We start from the raw sequence: 16,920 nt of genomic DNA on the forward strand, positions 1-16,920 counted from the left end.
CAGTGGCCCTTACTGGTGCGATTTGTACCCCCGAGAGATGGATAGGGGCAATCCCAGTGCTCACAGTGCCCCCCCAGTGCCCCCCACTGGTGTGACTGGGACCCCTGACGGCTGTCAAGGGCCCTTCCAAGTGCTCCCAGTGCGCCCCCAGTGCCCTCCAATGCCCTTACTGGTGTGACTGGGACCCCAGAGAGCTGTCGAGGGGGCTTCCCAGTGCCCCCAGTGCCCCTTACTGGTGTGACTGGGACCCCAGAGAGCTGTCGAGGGGGCTTCCCAGTGCCCCCCAGTGCCCCTTACTGGTGTGACTGGGACTCCAGAGGGCTGTCGAGGGCCCTTCCCAGTGATTCCGGTGCCCCCCAGTGCCCCCCAGTGCCCCTTACTGGTGTGATTTGTACCCCAGAAGGATGGATAGGGGCAATCCCAGTGCTCCCAGTGCCCCCCAGTGCCCCTTACTGGTGTGACTGGGACCCCAGAAGGATGGATAGTGGCAATCCCAGTGCTCCCAGTGCCCCCCAGTGCCCCCCAGTGCCCCTTACTGATGTGACTGGGACCCCAGAAGGATGGATAGGGGCAATCCCAGTGCTTCCAGTGCCCCCAGTGCCCCTTACTGGTGTGACTGGGACTCCAGAGGGCTGTCAAGGGCCCTTCCCAGTGCTTCCGGTGCCCCCCAGTGCCCCCCAGTGCCCCTTACTGGTGTGATTTGTACCCCTGAGAGATGGATAGGGGCAATCCCAGTGCTCCCAGTGCCCCCCAGTGCCCCCCACTGGTGTGACTGGGACCCCAGAAGGATGGATAGGGCCCTTCCCAGTGCTCCCAGTGCCCCCCAGTGCCCCCACTGGTGTGACTGGGACCCCAGAAGGATGGATAGGGCCCTTCCCAGTGCTCCCAGTGCCCCCCAGTGCCCCTTACTGGTGTGATTGGGACCCCAGAAGGATGGATAGGGACAATCCCAGTGCTCCCAGTGCCCCCCAGTGCCCCTTACTGGTGTGATTGGGACCCCATAAGGATGGATAGGGACAATCCCAGTGCTCCCAGTGCCCCCCAGTGTCCCCTACTGGTGTGATTTGTACCCCTGAGAGATGGATAGGGATAATTCCAGTGCTCCCAGTGCCCCCCAGTGCCCCTTACTGGTGTGACTGGGACCCCTGACGGCTGTCAAGGGCCCTTCCCAGTGCTCCCAGTACCCCCCAGTACCCCCCAGTGCCCCCCACTGGTGTGATTGGGACCCCATAAGGATGGATAGGAGTAATCCCAGTGCTCCCAGTGCCCCCAGTGCCCCCCAGTACCCCTTACTGGTGTGACTGGGACCCCAGAAGGATGGATAGGGCAATCCCAGTGCTCCCAGTGCCCCCCAGTGCCCCCCAGTGTCCCACACTGGTGTGAATGGGACTCCAGAGAGCTGCCGAAGGGGCTTCCCAGTGCTCCCAGTGCCCCGCAGTGCCCCTTACTGGTGTGATTTGTACCCCCAAGAGATGGATAGGGGTAATCCCAGTGCTCCCAGTGCCCTCCAGTGCCCCCCAGTGCCCCCCAGTGCCCCTTACTGATGTGACTGGGACCCCAGAAGGATGGATAGGGGCAATCCCAGTGCTCCCAGTGCCCCCAGTGCCCCCAAGTGCCCCCCACTGGTGTGATTGGGACCCCATAAGGATGGACAGGAGTAATCCCAGTGCTCCCAGTGCCCCCCAGTGCCCCCCAGTCCCCCTTACTGATGTGACTGGGACCCCAGAAGGATGGATAGGGACAATCCCAGTGCTCCCAGTGCCCCCCAGTGCCCCAAGTGCCCCCCACTGGTGTGACTGGGACCCCATAAGGATGGACAGGAGTAATCCCAGTGCTCCCAGTGCTCCCAGTCCCCACTCACCCCCCAGCTGGAGCGCTGCCAGGGGGGCGGAGCCCACCCACGCCGCCCCCCCCGGGCCCCGAGGGCGCCCCCCAGCGGCCGCAGGCAGAGCCCCAGCGCCCGCACCCCGCCCACCACCAGCGCCACCTGCAGGAAGGCGCCACCCAGCACCCCCCAACCCCCCGGCGGGGGGGGCCGGGGGGGGGGGCCCAGAGGTGCTGGGGGGACCCAGGGGGGCTGGGGAGGGGGGTGACAGGGGGGTCAGGGGGTCATAAGGGGTCACAGGGGGTCAAGGGGGGTCAAGGGGTCACAGGAGGTCAGTGGGGGTCAGGGGGGTCAAGGGGGGCCGGGGGGGCCCAGAGGTGCTGGGGGACCCAGGGGGGCTGGGGAGGGGCGTGACAGGGGGGTCAAGGGGTCATAAGGGGTCACAGGGGGTCAAGGGGTCAGGGGGGACAGGGGGTCAAGGGAGGTCAAGGGGTCAGGGGGGTCACAAGGGGTCAAGGGGGGTCCCAGGGGGTCGGGGGGGTCAAGGGGGGTCAGTCAGGGGGTCAGGGGGTGTCAGAGGGGGACAAGGGGGGGCCCAGGTGTCTTGGGGGGGACCCAGGGGGTCTTGGGGGGGGGTCCCAGGGGTTCAATGGGGGTCCCAGGGGGTCAGGGGAGTTGGGGGGGGTCAAGGGGGTCAGGGGGGTCAGGGGGGGTCCCAGGGGGTCAGGGGGGGTCACAAGGGGTCAGGGGGGATCAGAGGGGGTTGGGGGGGGGTCCCAGGGTGCGGGGGGGGGCCCCCAAAGGGCTCCAGGCCTGGTCCCTACCTGGTTCAGAAGTCTCGGGGGCGGGGGGGCCGCAAAGTGCCCCCTGAAGGGGGGAGGTGGGGGTGAGGGCGGGGTCACCTGGTCACCGTGGGTCCCATCCCGGGGCGTGGGGGGGGGCCGGGGGGGGGAGTTGGTTAATGATCCCAACCCCCCCCTCCCCTCCCTCCCCCCAAAGGGGCAAAGGGCACCGGGGGGGGGGGGAGGGGCTGTGGGGGCCCTTAATTGGGGGGGGGAGGGGGGGGGGGAGGAGAGGGGGGAGGAGGAGGGGGAGGGGGGGGAGGGAGGAAGGGGGGGGGGGGGGCGGGGGGGATGGGGCAGGAGGCCCCGCCCTCTTTGTTGCCCTCATCCAAGATGGCGCCGCGGCTTCACCCTCCCCCCCCCCCAGGCCCCCCCCCCCCCCCCCCGCGCGGGCACGCTGGGATACGGGGATTCCCCAGCGCGTGCGGCGGCGGGAGCGCGCGGAGGTAACGGGGGGACCCCCCCCTCCCCCCCTCCCCCCACCCCCCTCTGGGTTCCCCCCCCACCCATGGGGGCCCCCCCCACACCTCCCCCCACCCCCTTGGGGACCCCCATTTTGGGGGGGAAGGGGCGTCCTGGGTGCCCCTGGTGGGGGAGGGGGCCCGGTCTAGGGGGTCCCCCCCCTCCCCCCCACCCCCCCTAGGGTCCCCCCACCCTGGGGACCCCCCCCACCCCTCCCCCCACCCATGGGGACCCCCATTTTGGGGGGAGGGGCCCCCTGTTATGGGGGGAGGGGCCCCCTGGGTGCCCTTTTTGGGGGGGGGTCCTGAAAACTTGGGTGCTCTATGGCGGTGGGGGGAGGGGAGGGGTCCTGGAAGGGTGGGGGGAGGGGGGTGACAAACCCCCCCCCCCCCTAAAACTGGCCGGAACCGGCTGGATCGACCCCTCCCCCACCCCAAATTTGGGCGGGTTTTTGGGGCATTTCGCTTCCTGGAGGGGGGGTGGGGCTTGTAGGGACCCTGAGACCCCCCACCCAAAAGGGCACCCAGACCCCCAAAGGCCCCCCCCACCCCAAAGGGCACCCTGACACCCTGAGACCCCCCCCACCCCAAAAGGGCACCCAGACACCCTGAGACCCCCTCCAAAGGGCACCCAGACCCCCCAAGACCCCCCCCAAAGGACACCCTGAGACCCCCCCCACCCCAAAAGGGCACCCAGGCACCCTGAGACCCCCCCCCCAAAGGGCACCCTGAGACAACCCCCCCCCCAAAAGGGCACCCAGGGACCCTGAGACCCCCCCCCAAAACCGGCACCCAGACCCCTAAGGACCCCCCCGCACCCCAAAGGGCACCCCTGACACCCTGAGACCCCCCCCAAAAGGGCACCCAGACCCCCCGAGACCCCCCCCACCCCAAAAGGGCACCCAGACAACCCCCCAAGACCCCCCCCCAAAGGGCACCCTGAGACCCCCCCACCCCAAAAGGGCACCCAGACACCCAAGGACCCCCCCCCCCACCCCAAAAAGGGCATCAGGGACCCTGAGACCCCCCCCAAAAGGGCACCCTGAGCCCCCCCCCACCCCAAAAGGGCACCCTGAGCCCCCCCCCCACCCCATAAAAGGCACCCTGACCCCCCCCCGACTCTAACCCCTTCCTTTTCTCCCCTCCCCCCCCCCCTCAGGGCACCCAGGGGCGCCCCCGCCCCCCCCCCACCCAAAGCCCCCCCCCCCACATCATGGCGCAGGAGCTGGAGCCGCTGCTGGAGGGGGAGGGGTTCCTGGACCTCTGGAAGATGTAAGGGGGGGGGGGGGCACCCAAATTTGGGTGGGGGGGGTTGGGGGAGGGTGGGGGGGGGGGCACCCAGGTGACCTCTGACCTTGCCCCCCCCCCCCCCCTCAAGGCTCCCTGATAACATCCACTCGCTCCATGAGGAACCACCAGGATGGGTGAGTGATGGGACCCCCCCCCCACCCCAAAAAAGGGGACCCAGACCCCCAAGGGACCCCCCCCACCCCGAATGGGCACCCAGACGCTCCAAGACCCCCCCCAAAAGGGCACCCAGACTCCTAAGGGACCCCTCCCCCCAAAAAGGGACCCGGGCACCCCAAGACCCCCCCCCAAAAGGGCACCCAGACACCCTGAGACCCCCCCCCAAAAGGGCACCCAGACCCCCAAGGGACCCCCCCCACCCCAAAAGGGCACCCAGACACCCAAGACCCCCCCCCAAAGGGCACCCAGACACCCAAGGGACCCCCCCCACCCTGAAAGGGCACCCTGACACCCCGAGACCCCCCCCCAAAGGGCACCCCGAGACCCCCCCCCAAAGGGCACCCAGACCCCCAAGGGCCCCCCCCAAAGGGCACCCGAGACCCCCCCCCCAAAGGGCACCCAGACCCCCAAGGGCCCCCCCCAAAGGGCACCCTGAGACCCCCCCCACCCCAAAAGGGCACCCTGACACCCCGAGACCCCCCCCCAAAGGGCACCCAGGTATTAGGGTGCCCCCTAACCTCCCCTCCCCCCCAGCAGGACCTGAGCCCCTTGGACCCCCTCTGTCCCCCCACCCCTCCCGGTGAGGGAGGGGCGGGTTTAGGGTGCCCCCCCCACCCTTGGGTGCCCCCCCCACCCCGGTGGTCCCGTCCACGGAGGATTATGGGGGGTGCCACGAGTTCAGGGTGGGCTTCAGTGAGGCCGGGACCGCCAAGTCCGTCACCTGCACCGTGAGTTTGGGTGGGGGGGGGGCACCCAGGGGTGGGGGGGGGCACCCAAAGTGGGTGGGGGGGCACCCAAGGGTGGGGAAGGCACCCAAAGGGGTGGGAGGGGCACCCAAAGGGCGTGGGGGGAGACCCAGGTGTTTGGGGGAAGGGGAACCCTAAGGGGGGGGGCACCCAAAGGTGGGGGGGGCACCCCAGGGTGAGGGGGGCACCCTGAAATGGGGGGGGGGGTCCCCAGGGTGGGGGGAGGCACCCAAAGGGGGGTGGGGGGAGACCCAGGTGTTTGGGGGAAGGGGGACCCAAAGGGGGGGGGGGGACACCCTGAAATGGGGGTGGGGGGCACCCAAGGGTGGGGGGGGGCACCGCATGGGTGGGGGGGGACACCCAAGGGTGGGGGGGGGCACCCAGGGTTCAGGGGGTTCTTATATGGGGGTCTCATGTATGGGGGGGTCCTAGATGGGGGTCCCAGGTATGTGGGTGCTATGGGGGGGGTCCTAGATGGGGGTTCCTTGTATTGGGGTGCTATGGGGGGGTCCTAGATGGGGGTCGCAGGTGAGTGGGTGCTATGGGGGGGGTCCTAAATTGGGGTCCCAAGTGTGTGGGTGCTATGGGGGGGGGTCCCAGATGGGGGTCCCCTATATCAGGGTGCTATGGGGGGGTACTAGATGGGGGTCCCAGGTGTGTGGGTGCTATGGGGGGGGTCATAGATGAGGCTTCTCTATACTTGGGTGCTATGGGTGGGATCTAGGTGGGGGGTTCACTATATCTGGGTGGTATGGGGGGGTCTTAGATGGGGGTCCCAAGTGAGTGGGTGCTATGGGGGGGGTCCTAGAGGGGGTGCCCTATATTTGGGGTGCTATGGGGGGGTCCTACATGGGTGTCTGCTATATTGGGGTGCTATGGGGGGGTTCTAGATGGGGGGTCTCCTATATCAGGGTGCTATGGAGGGGTCCTAAATAGGGGTCCCAGGTGTGTGGGTGCTATGGGGGGGGTCCTAAATGGGGGTCCCAGGTATGTGGGTGCTATGGGGGAGTCCTAGATGGGCGTCCCCTATATTGGGGTGCTATGGGGGGGTCCCAGATGGGGGTCCCAGGTGAGTGGGTGCTATGGGGGGGGTCCTAGATGGGGGTTTCCTATACCTGCGTGGTATGGGGGGGTCCTACATGGGTGTCCCCTATATTGGGGTGCTATTGGGGTGTCTTATATGGGGGGTCCCAGATGTGTGGGTGCTATGGGGAGGTTCTAGATGGGGGTTCCCTATATTTGAGTGCTATGGGGGGGGTCCCAAATGGGGGTCGCAGGTGAGTGGGTGCTATGGGGGGGTCCTAGGTGGGGGTCCCCTATATCAGGGTGCTATGGGGGGGGGTCTTATATGGGGGTCGCAGGTGTGTGGGTGCTATGGGGAGGGTCCTAGATGAGTATGCCCTATGTTTGGGTGGTATTGGGGGGGTTCTAGATGGGGGTTCTCTATATTAGAGTGCTACGGGGAGGTCCTAAATGGGGGTCCCAGGTATGTGGGTGCTATGGGGGGGTCCTAGATTGGCATCCCTTATATTGGGGTGCTATGGGGGGGGTCCCAAATAGGGGTCCCAGGTGTGTGGGTGCTATGAGGGGGGTCCTAAATGGGGGTCCCAGGTGTGTGGGTGCTATGGGGGGGGGTCCTAGATGGGGGTCCCAGGTGAGTGGGTGCTATGGGGGGGTCCTAAATGGGGGTCCCAGGTGTGTGGGTGCTATGGGGGGGTCCTAGATGGGGGTCCCAGGTGAGTGGGTGCTATGGGGGGGTCCGAGATGGGGGTCCCGTATGTTAGGGTGCTATGGGGGGGTTATAGAAGGGGGGTCCTCTATATTAGGGTGCTATGGGGGGGGTCCTAGGTCGGGTCATTTATACCTGGGTGATAAAGCGGGGTCCTAGATGGGTGTCTCCTATACCTGGGTGCTATGGGGGGGTCCCAGGATGGGGGTCCCCTATATCAGGGGTGCTATGGGGGGGTCCTAGATGGGGGTCCTCTATATTAGGGTGCTAGGGGGGGGGTCCTAGATGGGGGTCCCAGGTGTGTGGGTGATATGGGGGGGTCCTAGATGGGGGTCCCAGGTGTGTGGGTGCTATGGGGGGGGTCTTAGATGGGGGTCCCAGGTGTGTGGGTGCTATGGTGGGGGTCCCAAGTGAGTGGGTGCTATGGGGGGGTCCTAAATAGGGGTCCTAGGTGAGTAGGTGCTATGGGGGGGGGTTATAGATGGGGGTCCCAGGTGTGTGGGTGCTATGGGGGGGTCCTAGATGGGGGTTCCCTATACCTGGGTGTTATGGGGGGGGTCCTAAATAGGGGTCCCAGGTGTGTGGGTGCTATGGGGGGGTCCTAAATGGGGGTCCCCTATATTGGGGTGCTATGGGGGGTTCCTAGATGGGGCTCCCAGGTGAGTGGGTGCTATGGGGGGGGTCCTAGATGGGGGTCCCCTATATCAGAGTGCTATGGGGGGGTCCTAGATGGGGGTCGTCTATACTAGGGTGGTATGGGGGGGTCCTAAATGGGGGCCCCAGGTATGTGGGTGATATGGGGGGGTCCTAGATGGGCATCCCCTATATTGAGGTGCTATGGGGGGGGTCCTAAATGGGGGTCCCAGGTATGTGGGTGCTATGGGGGGGTCCTAAATGGGGGTCACAGGTATGTGGGTGCTATGGGGGGGGTCCTAAATTGGGGTCCCAAGTGTGTGGGTGCTATGGGTGGGGTCCCAGATGGGGGTCCCAGGTGAGTGGGTGCTATGGGGGGGTCCTAGGTGTGGGTCTCCTATATCAGGGTTTTGTGGGGGGGGTCCTAGATGAGGGTCTCAGGTGAGTGGGTGCTATGGGGGGGGGTCCTAGATGGGGGTTTCCGATACCTGGGTGTTATGGGGGGTGTCCTAGATGGGTGTCCTCTATATTGGGGTGCTGGGGGGGTCCTGAATGGGGGTCCCCTATATCAGGGTGCTATGGGGGGGGTCCTAAATGGGGGTTGCAGCTATGTGGGTGTTACGTGGGGTCCTAGATGGGGGTCTCGTATGTTAGGGTGCTATGGGGGGGTCCTAGATGAGTGTTTACCATATTAGGGTGGTATGGGGGGGGTCCTAAATGACACCCCCCCCCCCAGTACTACCCCGGAGCTGAACAAGCTGTACTGCCGCCTAGCCAAGCCGTGCCCGGTGCAGGTGAGGGTGGGGTCCCGCCCCCCCAGGGACCCTCCTCCGCGCCGTCGCTGTCTACAAGAAGTCGGAGCACGTGGCCGAGGTGGTGCGACGGTGCCCCCACCACGAGAGGTGTGGGGGGGCCAGCGACGGTGAGGGACCCCCCCCAGAAAATAATTTGGGGGGTGACGGGGGGGGGTTTAGGGGGTATTGGGGGGGGTGGGGGGCCTGGGGGGAAGGGGTTTGAGGGGGTTGTGGGGGGGTATTGGGGGGGGAATTGGGGGGGGTACTGGGGGGGTATTTGGGGGAATTGGGGGGGGAATTGGGAGGGTTTGGGGGGGTTATTGGGGGAATTGGGGGGTCTTGGTGGGAATTGGGGGTACTGGGGGCAATTGGGGGGGGATTGGGGGGTACTGGGGGGCTTTGGGGGCATCATTGGGGGGGTATTGGGGGAATTGGGGGGTTTTGGGGGGGTCATTGGGGGAATTGGGGGTACTAGGGGGAACTGGGGATATTGGGGGTGTTTTGGGGGGGTTATTGGGGGAATTGAGGGGGAATTGGGGGGGTATTGGGAGGCTGGGGGGCATTTAGGGGGAATTGGGGGGTTTTGGGGGGCTCATTGGGGGAATTGGGGTATTGGGGGGTGGGGGGCTTGGGGGAAGGGGGTTGAGGGGTATTGGGGGGGTGGGGGGCTGGGGGGGCATTTGGGGGAATTGGGGGGGTACTGGGGGGAGTTGGGGGGTTTGGGGGGCTCATTGGGGTATTGGGGGTAGGGGGCTTGGGGGGGGGTTTGAAGGGGTTTTGGGGGGTATTGGGGTATTGGGGGGAATTGTGGGGTACTGGGGGTCTGGGGGGGTATTTGGGGAAATTGGTGGGGGGAATTGGGGGGGTTTGGGGGGTTATTGGGGGAATTGGGGGGGTCTTGGGGGAATTGGGGGGTACGGGGGGGGGTATTGGGGTGTTGGAGGGGTGGGGGGCTTAGGGGAGGGGGTTTGAGGGGGATTGGGGGGGTTTGAGGTGGTATTGGGGTGTTAGAGGGGTGGGGGGCTTGGGGGAAGAGGGTTTGAGGGGGTAGGGGGGCTTTTGGGGGGGTACTGGGGGGAATTGGGGATATTGGGGGGCTTAGGGGGGTGGGGGCCTTGGGGGAAGGGGGTTTGAGGGGGAATTGGGGGGTCACTGGGAGTATTTAGGGGTCCTGGGGGGTATTTGGGGTCCTGGGGGGTATCTGGGGTCCTGGGGGTTGTTTAGGGGTTTGGGGGGGTATTTGGGGGTCCTGGGGGGTGTTTGGGGGTGCAGGGGGGTATTGGGGGGTCCTAGGGGGTATTTAGGGGTTTGGGGGGGTATTTGGGGTGCTGGGGGTTGTTTAGGGGCTTGGGGGGGTATTGGGGGTCCTGGGGGACTATAGGAGTGCGAGGGGGTATTTGGGGGTCCTGGGGGGGTATTAGGGTTCAGGGGGGGTATTCGGGGCTGATTTGCCCCCCCCCTCAGGCCTGGCCCCCGCCCAGCACCTCATCCGCGTCGAGGGGAACCCCAACGCCCGCTACCACGACGACGAGACCACCAAGCGCCACAGCGTGGCTGTGCCCTACGAGCCCCCCGAGGTGCCCCAGGACCCCAAATACCCCTTGGGACCCTAAATACCCCCTGGGACCCCAAAGTACCCCCCTGGGATCCCAAATACTACTTTGGGATCCCAAAATACCCCCTGGGACCCAAAAATCCCCCAGGACACCCCAAAATCCCCCCAGGACACCCCAAAATCCCATCCCAGGACCCCGAAATACCCACTGGGACCCCAATATCCCTCCCCAGGACCCCAAAATCCCCCTTGGGACCCCTAAATAACCCCCAGGACCCCTAAATACCCCCCAGGAACCCCTTTAATACCCCCCAGGGACACCAATGCCTCCCCTGGGACCGCTAAAGTCTTCTCTAGACCCCAAAATACCCCCCCGGAACCCCTAAATACCCCCCCTGGGGCCCTAAATACCCCCCCAGGGACCCCTAAATACCCCCGGGGACCCCAAATACCCCTGAGACCCCCAAATACTCCTGGGACCCCAAAATACCCCCCGGACCCCAATATCCACTCCAGGACCCCAAAATACCCACTGAGACCCCCAATACCCCCCCAGGACCCCCAAATACCCCCCAGGGCACCCAAATACTGCCATTGGGACCCCAAATACCACCCAGGGACCCTTAAATAGCCCCAGGCACCCCAAATACCCCCCTAGACCGCCAATGTTCACCCCAGATACCCCTCTGGGATCCCTAAATACCCCCCCGGACCCCCAAATACTCCCCTTGGGACCCCATATACCTCCCAGGGACCCCTAAATAGCCCCAGAACACCAAAATACCCCCCAGGACCCCCAATATCTACCCCAATTACCCCCAGGGACCCCTAAATACCCCCTGGGACCCCAAAATACCACCCAGGCCCAAAATCCCCCTGGGACCCCAAATACCCCCCCAGACCCCTAATATCCACCCCAGGACCCCCTAAATACCCCCCAGGGACCTCCCACATACCCCCCAGGGACTCCAATATTTCTTTTGAGATCCTAAAATCTGTTCTAGACCCCAAAAATACTTCCCTGAGACTCCAAATACCGTCCTTGGGACTCCTAAATACCCTCAGGGACCCATAAATACCCCCTGGGACTCCAAAATACCCCCAGGGACCCCCTAAATACCCCCCAGGACCACAAATCCCCCTTGGGACACCCAAATACGTCCCCCTGGGACCCCAAATACGTCCCCCGGGGACCCCAAATACCCCCTGGGACCCTGGGAAAGGCTCTAAGGGGGCATTTGGTGATGCTGGGGGTGGTTTGGGTCCCCCCACCCCCTAACCCCTTTTTTACCCCCCCCCCCCCAAGGTGGGCTCCGACTGCACCACGGTCCTGTACAACTTCATGTGCAACAGCTCGTGCATGGGGGGCATGAACCGGCGCCCCATCCTGGCCATCCTCACCCTGGAGGGACCGGGGTGAGTCTGGGGGGGTCCCCTGCACCCCAAACCCCTGGGTCCCCCCCCCAATTGTCTGGGTCCCCCCCACCCCAAAACCCCTGGGTCCCCCCCACCCCACACCCCTGGGTCCTCTCATGCTGGAGGGGCTGGGGTGAGTCGGGGGGGGCCCTCTGCACCCCAAAACCCCTGGGGACCCCCACCCCAAACCCCTGGGTCCCCCTGCACCCCAAACCCTTGGGGACCCCCCACCCCAAAACCCCTGGGGACCACCCCACCCAACCCCTTGGGTCCCCACCACCCCAATTGTCTACGTCCCCCCCCACCCCAAATGCCTGGGGGTGCCTTGGGATGGGCAGGGGTGAGTCGGGGGGGGGGTCCCTCTGCACCCCAAAACCCCTGGGGACCCCCCACCCCAAACCCCTGGATCCCCCTGCACCCAAAACCCCTGGGACCCCCACCCCAAATGCTGGGTGCCCTTAGGATGGGGCAGGGGTGAGTCTGGGGGGGGTTCCCCTGCACCCCACACCCCTGGGGACCCCCACCCAACCCCTGGGTCCCCCTGCACCCAACCCCCTGGGTCCCCTGCACCCCAAACCCCTGGACCCCACCCCAAACCCTGGATCCCCCTGCACCCCAACCCCCTGGGTCCCCCCCACCCCAATTGTTTGCATCCCCCCACCCCAAATGCCTGGGTGCCCTTGGGATGGGGCAGGGTGAGTCTGGGGGGGGTCCCCCTGCACCCCAACTCCCTGGGGACCCCCCACCCCAACCCCTTGGGTCCCCCCACCCCAATTGTCTGCATCCCCCCCACCCCAAAATGCCTGGGTGCCCTTGGGATGGGGCAGGGGTGAGTCTGGGGGGGGGTCCCCCTGCACACACCCCTGGAGACCCCCACCCCAACCCCTTGGGTCCCCCCCACCCCAATTGTCTATGTCCCCCCCCCACCCTAAATGCCTGGGTGCCCTTGGGATGGGGCAGGGGTGAGTCTGGGGGTGTCTCCCTGCACCCCAACCCCCTGGGGACCCCCACCCCAACCCCCTGGGGACCCCCCCACCCCAATTGTCTGGGTGCCCCCCCACCCCAAATGCCTGGGTGCCCTTGGGATGGGGGCAGAAAGGCATCTTGGGTGCCTTGGTGGGGGTCTCCTGGGGGTCCCTGGATGGTTGGGTCCTTTTTGGGTGGGGGCCCTGTGGGTCCCTGGGTGCTGGGGGAGATGTCCCTGGTTGAGGGGTGTCCCTGGGTGCCTGGGGGAGTCCCTGGGGGTCACTGGGTCCCTTAGGGGTGTGTCCCTGGGTGAGGGGGGGTCCCTGGGTCCCTTAGGGGGGTGTCCTTGGTTGAGGGGGGTCCTGGGGGTCCCTGGTGCCTGGGGGGGTCCCTGAGGGTCCCTGGGTCCCTTAGGGGGGTGTCCTTGGTTGAGGGGGGTCCCTGGGGGTCCCTGGGTGCTGGGGGGGTCCCTGGGTGATGGGGGGGTCCCTGGGTGCCTGGGGGGTCTCTGGGGGTCCCTGGGTCCCTTAGGGGGGTGTCCCTGGGTGAGGAGGGTCCCTGGGGTCCCTCTGGTTGAGGGGGGGGTCCCTGGGTGCTGGGGGGGTCCCTGGGTGCCTGAGGGGTTGTCCCTGGGTGCTGGGGGGGTCCTGGGTGCTAGGGGCGTCCCTGGGGGTCCCTCTGGTTGAGGGGGGTCCTTGGGTCCCTTAGGGGGCTGTCCCTGGGTGAGGGGGGTCCCTGGGTGCTGGGGGGGTCCCTGGTGGGTGCTGGGGGGTCCCTGGGTGCCGGGGGGTCCCTGGGGGTCCCCTGACCCTGTGTTCCCCCCCCCCCCCCCCCGCCCCCCCCCCCCCAGGGGGCAGGTGCTGGGGCGCCGGTGCTTCGAGGTGCGGGTGTGCGCCTGCCCCGGGCGGGACCGCAAGATCGAGGAGGAGAATTACCGCAAGAGGGGCGGGGCCAGGGGCGGGGCCAAGCGCGGTGAGGGGCGGGGCCAGGGATGGGGGCGGGGCCAAGGGCGATGAGGGCGGGGCTAATGCTGGGGGCGGGACCAGGGGGGGTTCAGGTCTAAGGGGGCGAGGCCAAGCGGGGTGAGGGCGGGGCTAATGGTGGGGGGTGGAGTCAGGGCTGGGGGGCGGGGCTAAGGCGGGGGGCGGGGCCAAGCGCGGTGAGGGGCGGGGCTAAGGCTGGGGGGTGTGGCTAGGTCTGGGGGCAGGGCCAAGGGGGTTCAGGTTAAGGGGGCGTGGCCAAGGGGTGGGGGTGGGGCTAAGGGTGGGGGGTGGAGTCAGGGCTGGGGGCGGGGTCTAGGGCTGGGGGGCGGGGCTGGGGTTTGGGGGAGGGGACAAAGGGTGAGGGGCGGGGCTAGGGGAGGGGGTGTGGCTTAGGGTGGGGGGCGGGGCTAGGGGAGGGGGTGTGGCTTAGGGCTTGGGGGTGTGACTAGGGATGGGGCCAAGGGGGGTGGGGCCAAGCGGGGTGAGGGCGGGGCTAATGGTGGGGGCGGAGTCAGGGCTGAGGGGGTGGGGTCAGGGCTGGGGGGGCGGGGCTAGGGTTGAGGGGGGGTCCCTGGCTCCCCTCCTGGATCCCCCCCCAATGACACTTGGGTGCCACCAAGGGGGGGCGGGTAGGATGTGGGTGCCCCCCCCAACACTGGGGTCCCTCTGGGTGCTGGGGACCCCCCTGGGTGCTGGGGTCCCACCCATTACCCCCCCCAACCCCCCCCCAGCCCTGGCACCCCTGGCTGAAGCCCCCGAGAGCTCCAAGAAGCGGGTGCTGAACCCCGACCCGAGGTCTTCTATCTGCAGGTAGGGCGGGGGGCAAGTTGGGGGGTGCTGGGGGGTCTCGGGGCAGTTTGGGGGGTCCTGGGGGTATTTAGGGGTCCTAGGGAGCAGTTTGGGGGTCCCGGGGGCAAGTTGAGGTCCCAGGGGTCAGTTTGGGGGGGTCCCAAGTGGGTTTTAGGGGTCCTGGGGGGACAATTTGGGGTCCCATGGGGCAGTTGGGTGGTCCCAGGGGGTATTCAGTGGTCCCATGGGGCAGCTGGGGTCCAGGGGGCAATTTGGGGTCCTGGGGGGACAATTTGGGGGTCCCTTTGGGCAGTTGGGATCCCAGGGGATAATTTTGGGTCCCAGGGGATATTTAGGGGTCCCAGGCGGCAGTTGTGGGTCCCAGGGGGTATTTGGGGGTGCCAGGGTGACAATTTGGGGTCCCAGGGCTCAGTTGGGGGGTACCAGGGGGGTATTTAAGGTCCCAGGAGGCAATTTGGGGTCCTGGGGGGACAATTTGGGGGTCCCTTTGGGCAGTTGGGGGTCCCAGGAGATAATTTTGGTTCCCAGGGGGTATTTAGGGGTCCCAGGGGGCAGTTGTGGGTCCCAGGGGGGTATTTGGGGGTCCCAGGGTGACAATTTGGGGTCCAGAGATCAGTTGGGGGGTACCAGGGGGGTATTTAGGGTCCCAGGGTGCAATTCGGGGTCCTGGGGGGGGCAGTTGGGGGATCCCATGGGCAGTTTGGGGGGTCCCAGGGGTATTTAGGGGTTCCAGGGGGGTATTTAGGGGTCCCAGGGTGACAATTTGGGGTCCTAGGGGGTTTTAGGGGTCCCAGAGGAGTATTTAGGGATCCTGGGGGGGCAATTTGGGGTCCTAGGGGTGAGTTTGGGGAGTCCCAGGGGGGGTTTTGGGGTCCCATGGGGCAGTTGGGGGCCCTGGGGGGTATTTAGGGGTCCCAGGGGGGCAATTTGGGGTCCCAGGGGGTTTTAGGGGTCCAGGGGGGCAATTTGGGGTCCCAGGGGGCAGTTTTGGGGGTCCCAGGGGGGTATTTAGGGGTCCCAGGGGGGCAATTTTGGGTCCTAGGGGCATTTAGAAGTCCCAGGGATCAGTTTGGGGCATCTCAGGGGGTATTTAGGGGTCCCAGGGCGCAATTGGGGATCCGGGGGGCAAGTTTAGGTCCCAGGGGGCAGTTGGGGGTCCCAGGGGTATTTAGGGGTCCGGAGGGGGCAGTTGGGAGTCCCATGTGTGTCCCCCCCACCCATTTTTTTCCGGGGGGGCAGGTCGGGGGCGGCGCCGCTACGAGATGCTGAAGGAGATCAATGAGGCGCTGGAGGCGGTCGAGGGGGGGGGGACCCGGGGCGGGGGTGAGTGTCCCCCCCAGCACCCATGGGTGCCCCCCAGGGTGGGGGGGGGGTGGGGGGGGTGTCTCCTGGGGGGGTCCCATTTGGGGGGGGGTTATGGGTGCCTGGGTGCCCTTTTCGGGGGGGGTGTCATGGGTGCCCCCCCTGACACCCATGGGTGCCCCCCAGGGTGGGTGGGGGGTCCCTATGGGTAGGGGGGGGTCTCCTTAAGGAGGGTGTCCCATTTTGGGGGGTCATGGGTGCTCTTTTGGGGGGGGTTTGGGGACCCCTGGGTGTTTTTGGCGTGGGGGTGTCATGGGTGCCCCCCCTGACACCCATGGGTGCCTCCCAGGGGGGTGGGGGGGTGTCTCCTGTGGGGGGGGTGTCCCATTCTGGGGGGTTGTGGGTGCCTGGGTGCTCTTGGGGGGGGTTTGGGACCCCTGGGTGCTTTTGGGGTGGGGGGGGCTGTGGGTGCCCCCCTGGCACCCATGGGTGCCCCCCAGGGTGGGTGGGGGGATTCCCCTGGTGGGGGGGGGGGTCCCATTTTGGGGGCGGTTTGTGGGTGCCTGGGTGCCCTTTTGGGGGGGGGTGGGGGTTGTTTGGGGACCCCTGGGTGCTTTTGGGCTGGGGGTGGGGGGGGTCATGGGTGCCCCCTCAGGGTGGGGGGTCCCTGACCCCCCCATCCCCCCCCCACCCAGGGCCAAAGGGCGCCGCCCCCGCGGGGGGAGGGGCTGGTGCCGCGCTGTGGGAAGAAGCTGCTGCTGAAGGAGGAGGCGGGGGACTCCGATTGACCACGCCCCCTTCCGGGAGGCCACGCCCCCATAGGCCACGCCCACGCAGGCCAAGCCCCCTATTGGCCACGCCCAGCTGCCTCCAGCCCTGCCTCCCCGGCCCCCTGCTCTATACGAAGCCACGCCCCCTTCCAACAAGCCCCACCCACTAACCACGCCCCCTCTTGGCCACGCCCCCTCTAACACGCCCTCTCAGCCCCCCAATCACACCACCCACCCGGGCTAAGCCACGCCCCTTGGCTCTGGCCACGCCCACTCCTCTTGGCCACGCCCCCGCCGCTTGGGCCACCCCCCAGCGGGTTTTTAAGGCTTTTATAACATAATAAACGTCTTTTTTATACCGCCCCCCCCGGACCAGTTTGGGGGGGGGATCCCAGTTTGGGGGGGTGTCCCAGTTGGGGGGGGCACTGGGGGTCCCAGTTTGGGAGAGGAAAGTTCCCAGTATGGGTAACTGGGAAGGGGGGTTTAACTGGGAGTCCCAGTTTGGGGGGGGGAGATCCCTAATATGGGATAATTGGGGGGGGGGGTGTCCAGTTGGGGGGGGTGGTTCCCAGTATGGGGTAACTGGGGGGTCCCAGTCCATGGGGGGGTGTTACTGGGTGT

The 16,920-nt window shown here is 66.6% G+C and overlaps 1 protein-coding gene across 1 annotated transcript; it reads left to right on the plus strand.

Moving 5' to 3' along the window:
• The first annotated feature begins 3,079 nt into the window (after positions 1-3,079).
• TP53 (tumor protein p53) lies at positions 3,080-16,317 on the plus strand. Its single transcript, XM_068424776.1, is given in 13 exon segments — positions 3,080-3,113; positions 4,288-4,400; positions 4,507-4,552; positions 5,130-5,227; positions 5,230-5,328; positions 8,446-8,508; positions 8,510-8,625; positions 9,962-10,074; positions 11,359-11,468; positions 13,285-13,406; positions 14,149-14,205; positions 14,208-14,227; positions 16,225-16,317. Coding segments are annotated over 12 exon segments (996 nt in total). The 5' UTR covers positions 3,080-3,113; positions 4,288-4,341.
• Positions 16,318-16,920: the final 603 nt, after the last annotated feature.

Source organism: Nyctibius grandis, unplaced genomic scaffold, assembly GCF_013368605.1.
Source record: "Nyctibius grandis isolate bNycGra1 unplaced genomic scaffold, bNycGra1.pri scaffold_71_arrow_ctg1, whole genome shotgun sequence".
Taxonomy (NCBI): domain Eukaryota; kingdom Metazoa; phylum Chordata; class Aves; order Nyctibiiformes; family Nyctibiidae; genus Nyctibius; species Nyctibius grandis.